At 46.4% G+C, this 9,792-nt stretch overlaps 1 protein-coding gene across 1 annotated transcript; it reads right to left on the reverse strand.

Annotated features, from left to right (window-relative positions):
• Window positions 1-1,093: 1,093 nt before the first annotated feature.
• Window positions 1,094-9,695, reverse strand: ciao2a (cytosolic iron-sulfur assembly component 2A). The gene is made up of 5 exons (XM_080875778.1): window positions 9,425-9,695; window positions 7,779-7,943; window positions 5,403-5,452; window positions 2,679-2,724; window positions 1,094-1,808 (listed from the first exon to the last, which is right to left on the reverse strand). The coding sequence occupies exons 1-5, from the start codon at window positions 9,546-9,548 to the stop codon at window positions 1,708-1,710; spliced, it is 486 nt and encodes a 161-aa protein (XP_080731904.1). The 5' UTR covers window positions 9,549-9,695; the 3' UTR covers window positions 1,094-1,707.
• Between the last annotated feature and the right edge of the window lie 97 nt (window positions 9,696-9,792).

The following is a 9,792-nucleotide window of genomic DNA, read 5'->3' on the forward strand; positions in this document are numbered from 1 at the left end:
CCTGTCTGAGGATGAACTTCAGCTGGGCTGTACTTTCATGTAACATCATTCGTACCACAACCTGGTGCAGCGAGCCAGTGCAACCTTTATTAAACAGGTTATTAAGAAGACCCTTTTTCTGGGATCAAATCTGTTGAGGAAACTGAAGTAGAAGATGGAAAGATTGCAACAGTTTGCTGGCGACATGTCACCCCCTGGTGGCCAGAGTTGTAGTTACAGTTTGAGGGTAATTTTGAGAAGTTTCTGGAGCGTTTTCAGTGATTTTAGCTGCCGGTGGAGGTTTTTCAGCACAATTACTTTTATTATTATTACGCAGTAAAAAAGAAAAAGCTGTTGTCTCATTAGTACCTGACAGCAGCTGGATCAGTGCCCAGTATAAGGGAGAGATATTTAGTACAGGAGTCGGGCTCAGATGTCGCTATTGGTCGAATCGATCCTACGAGCAGACTTTAGAGCCTCGCTGTTGTCCAGCACTTCCTGTCTGTAACGGCGGCTCTCAGCTGTAGCTTTGCAGTCGTAAATGAAACGATTCATCTGCTCCGTGCTTCACTAGCAGCTTTGCATGATATGCAGTTCAAAATAATCACTTAGCTCACACTGAGCCTCTGCGCGGTCTTTGAGAAACTCCTGTGAAGGTGAAGATTTTCCCAAACCAGGAAATTTAGTCTTGCAACTCTGAAAGTAAACCTTCATCTCTGCGTTTGGACATCATGTGGGCCGCGTTCTTGTTTGTTTCTGACGGACTGATTGGTTGGGATGATATCGACACCCGCAGTGTGCTCTCGGCAGCACTTGAGAGAATATTGACGACTGAGATGTTTATCAACATGAACTTGGAAAAAAAAAAATGTCTGCTATTAAAAAATACTCCTGTACATGGGAGATCTTTCAGTTCTGGCTGCTCCACCGTTCTCTGTGACATCACAAAGTTCCAGGAATAGAAAAGCCTGATAAAATGAGTGAGTGCAGCCTGACCCACACTCACAGGGATGACTGTACATACACTGAGCTCATTATTACAAACTTTGATCAAGTTAATATGAAGGAACGGGAGATTTATGACAGGAAACAAGAACAAAACGAGGAAAACAGGTCCACTTTTAATCTAATTTTATTACCTGGTTATTTAGTAATATAGATTTTTACACCTCACTCATTAAAAATAACGACCCCCTCAGATAAATCTCGATAAGTGCATTTAGAAAAGGACAGGCGCCAAAAAACAACCATTACAAGAGAAGCTGGAAACATCTGTGCGTCTCTCTTCTTGTATATAAAAGGAGGTAAAGCCACAGATTCTGATTCTCCACAGAACGACCCAGTCTGCACGATGACATGGAAGTAGGACAGTCTCTGTTTGCCCCACCCACTTCCGCCTGCAGCATCTTGCGTCGCCTTTAGCAGACGACAGCGAGGAAACGCTGCCGCTCAGGGAGAGTCCCTCCAGCAGGGAATGATGAGAAAGTGAACACACACACACACACGTGCTGTTTGACTTCAGCCTCTGACTCTTTATGGCTCAGAGTTCCCCGTGAGGAGCCTCCAAAACAAAAATCCCCCCTGACACGGTCCGGCGAGCCAACACGAGGCTCCGCCTTTAGGCGAGCGTTCAGCAGTCCTCTGAGTGTAATTTTCAGGCACTATGGACACACACACACACACACACACACACACACACACACACACACACACACACGGTCCAAGCAGTCAGTCGTCCGGCTCGGTGACACACTGCTCCACGATCTCTCTCAGGTTGGGGTTCTCCATGGCGGCCGCCACTCGCTCCTTATCGTTGATCTGTTTGTTAACTGAGACAAAAACAGAGACGACACAAACGTTCTGACAACTGGACCACACCGGAAACCCGCACACGTGCCGCCCCCTCCTGTAATGTTTGAGCTGGAATAACCTCAGAGAGCGCTGCTTAGCTCCAACATATCATCTCAGTGAGGGGTGTTCCTCAGGGCTCCATTCTAGGACCTCTGCTGTTGCTCCCAGCTCGGGTTTATCTGAGTCTTTGTAAAGATTTCACCACATTTCTGAGTAACTCAGAGCTGGATCAGGTATCAGCGTCAGTGGGATCAGTGCTGTGGTTTCAGATTCAGGGTTTTAATGGTTAATGACACCATGTGCTCTGAACCACTTGCTCATGTCTGTGCTGTAATGTTCATGCAGCATTTTAGCCTCTTGTCTCTGCACTTTATTGCTCTGTGGGGATTTTTAGCTCTTCACTCTCACCTGTTGCTGTATTTTGTCAGTTTGCTCCATTTTTTAAAAGTCGTTCATGTAACTTGTCAGTACAGATAATCTCTTGATATTATTTTTTTATCTTGCACCGTCTACATGCTAATACCTTTACACGTTGAGCACTTTAATCCCATAGTTCTTAAGTTTTGTGTAAATTAAACCTAAAGACGGTCAAAATAATAGTAACCATAGGAACCTGTGCAGAGCCGGGGTAGCATGTGACTAAAACAGTAGGACAGGGTTAGGAGCAAAGTCAGACGTGTAAAGTAAATACCATGAACGTCTTGGCTTCTAACAGCAGATTCAGGTAAAAGACAATCTGTAGTTTCTAAAAGCTCAGATCCTTCTGAACCCCTGCTGTCTTTGCTGAATACGTCTAGTTCCACACAATCCATGAAAATGCCTTTCAAAAATAAATGAGGCAGACTTACTATCTTCTTCAGTAGAGTGTGTTCCTTCCGAAATGTAAATTTCCAACTGAGAAGGCAAAGAAAAAGAAGCGTTGTTAACGGGCTGCTTGTTTCAGAATCATTTATCCAGCTTTTATTCAGTTAACAGAGGATTTGAAAGCCCGGCTCTACATAAAAGCGAGAAACACAGAGGAAGGTGGTTTAGGATTAGAAACTCGGAGAGCAGAAATAAAGCAGGATTTCTGCGGCTCAGAGAACAACAGACGCCATTCATCGTTTAAAACTCAACTTTGAAACGTGAACGCTGCTCAGAGTGTGATAAAACTGAAATCTGACGGTGCACAGCGTGAACTCTCGATGACTGAGACCGCTCTCAGATGACTGGTTTCAGTGATAGTACTTGGTCCCCAATGGGCAGAGAAACGCTATCATGTGGCAGGAAGACAACGCTGGAAACTAACAGAGCTTTGTCCAAGAGAACATCTGGGGCCGGTGTCCTGCAGGTTTTAGATCTCACCCTGGGTCAACACACCTGAATCACATGACTTCATTACCAGGCCTCTGGAGAACTTCAGGACATGTTGAGGAGGTCATTTAGCCATTTAAATCAGCTGTGATGGATCAAGGACACATCTAAAAACTCTTTTAGCCTCTATAGGGCACTGCTAGCCTCTGTCGGGCACTGCTAGCCTCTGTCGGGCGCCGTCAGCCTCTGTCGGGCGCCGTCAGCCTCTGTCGGGCGCCGTCAGCCTCTGTCGGGCACTGCTAGCCTCTGTCGGGCACCGCTAGCCTCTGTCGGGCACCGCTAGCCTCTGTCAGCCTCTGTCGGGCACCGCTAGCCTCTGTCGGGCACCGCTAGCCTCTGTCGGGCACCGCTAGCCTCTGTTAGCCTCTGTCGGGCACCGCTAGCCTCTGTTAGCCTCTGTCGGGCACCGCTAGCCTCTGTCGGGCACCGCTAGCCTCTGTCGGGCACCGCCAGCCTCTGTCGGGCACCGCCAGCCACTGTCGGGCACCGCCAGCCACTGTCGGGCACCGCTAGCCTCTGTCGGGCACCGCTAGCCTCTGTCGGGCACCGTCAGCCTCTGTCGGGCACTGCTAGCCTCTGTTAGCCACTGTCGGGCACTGCTAGCCTCTGTTAGCCACTGTCGGGCACCGTCAGCCTCTGTTAGCCACTGTCGGGCACCGTCAGCCACTGTCGAGCACTGCTAGCCACTGTTAGCCTCTGTCGGGCACCGTCGGGCACTGCTAGCCTCTGTTAGCCACTGTCGGGCACTGCTAGCCTCTGTTAGCCACTGTCGGGCACCGTCAGCCACTGTCGAGCACTGCTAGCCACTGTTAGCCTCTGTCGGGCACCGTCGGGCACTGCTAGCCTCTGTTAGCCACTGTCGGGCACTGCTAGCCACTGTTAGCCTCTGTCGGGCACCGTCGGGCACTGCTAGCCTCTGTTAGCCACTGTCGGGCACTGCTAGCCACTGTTAGCCTCTGTCGGGCACCGTCGGGCACTGTTAGCCTCTGTCGGGCATCGTCAGCCTCTGTTAGGCAACATTAGTGAAACTTTTTTTGAAGTGGATGCAACTTTCTCGGACTCGAACACTAAGTAAATGAACTCTCACATGATGTGAGAATAAAATCAAACTGTTAATGAGAAGAACAGACATGAAAAGTGTTAGCTTATAACCAGCTGTTGTTGTTGTTGTTGTTTAACCAGTGCTCGTCAGGCTTGTCTAATCTGCTGGTAAAAAGTAATTAGGACAACATCAGGAATAAATGAGCATGTTTATGCACTTTTCATGTGTTACCTATTAATTATACGTTTAACAGAAGGTGAGTTTATTTTTCATGAGAATCAGGAAGAGAGGATTAAATACCAATAATACAAATATGAGTTTTTGTAGCAAATAACCTGAAATAATCACTCACTGTATTTTTAATGTTCCTGTGTGGTTTGGATTAACTGCTATGCAAACAGTCAGTGAGAACTTCCTGCAGAAATCAGGCTCCATTAAACAAACTTTTCATTACCCTGATAACTTTTTCTGCCAGTGTGAAGCTGCTTTGTCCAGCACTGCTGATTAAAATCACTCCTCTAATTAAGAGGCTACTCGACTCGTTTGTAAAGCAGCTTTAATGATGAAGCTTGCAGCTCTCCACCTGCCTGCACCCTCTCCGGTCTGTCTGATAGCAGTCCAAGAACTCCTCGATCTCTGATGCTGAAACCTCTCCAACGAGCTCATGAATAAACCGCTAACGGGCTGCCAAGGCCAGCGGAGGGTTCGTCGACAGCGGTATTCCTGCCTCCGTTTCTCCGAGTGCCGCTCATTGATGTGTTAATGACAGAACAGCTGTGTCTGTCCAGGAAGCTTCGACTCCTCCGCTTCCTTTTGTTCTCTGTTCGATTTGTTTTGTCACGTCTGAGTTTGGAAGGCAGTTCAAACGTCTACGCACACAAAAACAGCACCGGGTGAAACTTCTATAATTATATTGCTAGTTGCTCTATACAGAAAATGGCTGAAAGCAAAGGTGTCATTTGGCAGAGGTCAGCTGACCACTTTGTTGTGGCATCACTGAGAAGCGGGTGCGCATTTTAACCTAGACCATGACGAGCTCCGCCTAAACCCTGACCAAAAGTAGAAAGTGGGCGGGGGAAAAGGTGATGCCAATTGCTAAACACAAAGGTTCAAATCCGGGGTGAAAATGTGTCATCTGTGGTTTGGGTGCAGCGGCTTATGTCACGCTGAAACTCACCTTGTGTTTAAACGGCAAACATCGCTGGAGCTTGACTTGTAAGCACAGGCCTGCAGACACAGAAGAAGCCCATCAGACACTGACGAAGAGCAACGTTAGCAGCAGATTAGACGAGTGTGTGTCAGAGTTTACTGATGAGGAAAACAGCAAACAGGAACATCAAACATGAGAAGAAGCACGTGCCATAAAAACTAAGGCACTGTGTGTGTGTGAGCATGCATGTATGAATGAATGTGTCTGTGTGTGTCTCTGTATACATGACTTCCTGCCACACAATATATGCTTACAACTGTTTAACCACATTTCCTGGTTATCCAAAGGTCATCTCCCCACACCTGTATACAGCTTAACTTTAATGGTTCACCATATACAAGCATAGGGGAGCCCCTAAATGGCCGGGGCTGAACATCCTTCACAAGATAAGGAAATCTGTAGTTGTGCCTGTAGTTAAACATTACGGCCCCCCCACCATTCAACAGGCCGGGGAGGAGAACAAAAGAATATCTAAACATGCCGTTTAAGAAAAGGTTTACAAACTGAAGCACAACAGTGACAACATTTAACAACAATAAACACATCGTGAGAGCAGCCTCCCATTCAAAAAGAACCAACTTCTGCCATTAGCTGCTAAATTAATCATAGTCCCACAGTGATGTCTTCAGCTGCCACAGCATATATCAGGTTTTATATAGTCTGTCTTGAAGTAGATTCACTCTGTCGCTCCGACAGTTTGATAGAAATAGGAAAAGGAGCTGGAGCGGGCCGATAAAACATCCTGGACCCCCCACAGCTGTGTTAAAAGGCTCTCCATGATGCAGCAGCGCTGTCTGGTTAAAACTTTATTTGCTTTTTTACACACACACACACACACACACACACACACACACACACACACACACACACACACACACACACACACACACACACACACACACACACACACACACACACACACACACACACACACACACACACACACACACACACACCTTCCAGAGATCGCTTTGAGCTAAAAGCGAGGCGCTGGTTATTTCCTGCTGCTCATCACATCAAGAGCGTCCTCGGGCGGACTCTGTCACTGCAGCGCCGCCGCTGTGAGGACGTCCAGAATAATAAGTACGAGCTCTGTGGCTGCCAGCACGGCGGCCTTACAGAGGTGATGGAGAGACTGGACTGTGATTAAAAGGGAAACAAACTTCTAATTAAAATAAATCAGGTGATTACGACCCCGTTGCACAAGAATTCAGTGATGTGCAGCTCTCATAAATATTCATGTTTTATTCCCAACAGAAGAGAGAAAAGACATCAAATGTTTAAACTGAGACTTTTACTGTTCTCCATGGAAGAGAGGAACATTTTGTAAGAAGGAGAAGCAGCGGGGCAGCTCGCTCTCTGAGCACGAGGCTGTTTTCTACATGTTCATTTGTTTTCTTTGCTCTTATTAAATCTACTTTAACAAGTTTGCAGATACGGGCAGTGTGACAGAGGTTTACTCTGATTACACAAACTGTATGCAGGACTAAGTAGTATTATATAATATTATACTGCAGTGTATTTCTGACTAACCTGACGACACTTACATACTTTGAAATCTGTAGACAGTACTTTCTATATGCTGACAACACACCTGTAAGAATCATGGAAACTAACCTGACCCTGCTCTACCTGAAGCCCTGACACAGTGTATCCAGCTACGCGTCCACAGACAGAATGACACCAAACACAGAGCGGGTCACCTCGGCCGAGGTAATCGGGTCACTGGCAGCAGGTCAGTAACATGTCTGGGAATAAAAAGAGTGTGAGAAGGAAAGACGAGCAGAGGTTCACAATCTGCACAAAACTACATCGAGCAGCTGCTCTCTTTGGCTCAGACATTTATGCACTGATGTAAAAGACGAGCAGACGCAGTGAGAAACACGTTCCTGCCATCAGATTCAAAATGAGCTCATTGTTTTATCATAGTGGTTCATTTTCTCAGTTTAAACACTGGACACATGTCTCTGTGCTCCAGGAGATAAAACAGGAGTTTATGAGGTTTGCAGTGTTACTTACACTGCACACAGCATCCCAACTAACAGCTTCTCGGGTGGATCACAGACTCTTGTGTGACTGGTGGTTGTTTGAACTTTTTAGTTCCTGATTGTTTTTAGCTCGATTTCATTTTTGAGTGTTCAGTCTTGTCTTTAGGCTCATGTTGATCTTTCACTCTGGTTTCTTTTTGTTGAAGCTAAGATTCGTTTTTCAAATGCGGTTCCTCCTGTAAGCGTCTCCTGCAAAGATTTTCCATAAACCTTAGAAATAGATTATCTGGAATATTTTGAGTTGTCCTCCTAACAGGAGCTGAAATAACTCAGACTGGTTCAATCATCGACTCACCGATCAGCGTAGCCAGGGAGCAGTGGGGGACGGTGGGGGAGAACCTGATGATGATGAGGTACTCGTCTTCTCCGAGCTCCTGCACCTCCACGCACTTCTCCGTCACCACCTCCAGCTCCTCCAGGGTGTTGGGCTTCTCTGGGTCACGGATCGATTTGATCACATCTGATGGAGGGCAGAAAAAGAAAACGTGAGTCACATGACGGCGAGATTAAAGTGAGAAAACAGGCAAAGCCTCGTGTTTGAGGATCCGCTGAAACAAACTGAGAACGATACGAAGAGTCCAAGAAATTCTGAGTTTTTCCTGCTGCAGAGCAGACCTGTAGGAAGGTGACTGTGAAGGAAGTGAGTCTCAAGGCTGTCAGGCTCAGATATATACATACACCCCCACGAATGTCAGGTTAAATGCCTCTTAGCAAGATGCACCTCAACCACATGCTTTTGTATCCATCAACCAGCTTCTGGCACGTCTGGCTGATATTTGACTGCTCTCCTTTGCTGAATCAGTCGAGTTCATTTAAACTGGTCCACAAATTTTCAGGGGTTTGAAACGCTCAATGCTAAGCCCAGTGTTAGCCTGCTTTATCCAAAACCAGTTCTGCTGTGTGTTTGGGATCGTTGTCCTGTTGGAACTCCTGACTGTGTCCCCGTTTCACTCGGCTAGCTGCTCATTTGAGCTGAGGGGGACAGTCTGGGTGTCTCCCAGACCTCAGTGGGGACAGATCTGAGTAACTTGTACTTGTGTGATCTTGGATCCTTGCTCAGAAACGGCTCAGAGAGACTTTCCCAACTTGTGTAAATCTGCAGTTCTGCTTTTCAGATCTTCACTGAGATGGCTGGACTTTCCCATTGTTCCCAGTATTGGTCAATCCAGTGAATGCTGTCAAACAAATCCTTTTTATGCTGCAGAGAGAATCTGTCAGTCGTAATTAACCATGATCACTAATGAGAAGCTAACAGGCCTCGGCCAAGTTTAAAGACATTGTAGAACCTCCAACATCATTTATCACAAGCTTTCAGCATGTGCACGTAAACATCAAAATCAATTCAGACTTGAGCACCCAGATCCTGTTTTTAAGTTTTTTAAAACTGTCCATGCTGGAAGAAGAACCGTTCAAAGAAATCATTAAAAGCCCAAAATGACTGTGAGGTTCAAGCCTGTGACGAGTGGATGGAAACTTCATGTAGTTTTACTGAGGAGGACAGTTAAAAATAGGTCAAATGTTGAGCGTAAGTTTTAATTCTCTAACCGTTTCCACATGTTTAACCAGACAAATCTTTTCTTTCGTCGCACCAAACTCCAGTTCAATAATCTCACATTTAACTTAATCTTCAACAGTTTACGTTTTTACTACTAATCTATAACACCTGCTAAAGCTCATTACACGGTCGACACTTCGGCGCGTGATTTAATCATCTGCGAGCAAAACTGACAGAAAACTCTTACTCAGTTTTTCTTACAGTGTGGCGGTAGTCATCACTGACTGCATGTGTTTAACATTATTTACAGTCGTTGGTATTTATTGTCAGTATCCTGGCCGTGGGTTTACAGACTTACAGTACGTAGACAGGTTAGCTGACAGTGCAGTAGAGCCTTGTTTATGAGACCAGAGCCTCCATTAGCCTCCATTACCGGCTGAACGTACCGTACACTTCTAACGCTTTCTCCTCCATCTTTTTGGCCCTCGGGGCATTCCAGTTGTCCGTCAGTCCGGAGAACTGTAAAACCTTCGTGACAGTTAACGACACGAGGCTCAACACTGCTTCCATGTTTTAGAAAACGCCATAATAAACGGGACCTTTCGCGGTGACTTTGGCAGGAAAGCTAATGACAGCCGTTAGCGTACAGCAGCGCGCCTTCAGCAGATCTCTATCTGCGACAATGGAACCAAGCAGCTACAGTTAGCATGAGCGCTAACTGCTAAACTGTATACAGATCGGCGGTGTTAGTCTCAGCCAATTAGCGTGTCGCTTTCTAGAGCTGGGTCCAGGGAAAAGCAATCGATCCACGATG

Source organism: Rhamphochromis sp. 'chilingali' (assembly GCF_963969265.1).
Source record: "Rhamphochromis sp. 'chilingali' genome assembly, chromosome: 2".
NCBI classification, from domain to species: domain Eukaryota; kingdom Metazoa; phylum Chordata; class Actinopteri; order Cichliformes; family Cichlidae; genus Rhamphochromis; species Rhamphochromis sp. 'chilingali'.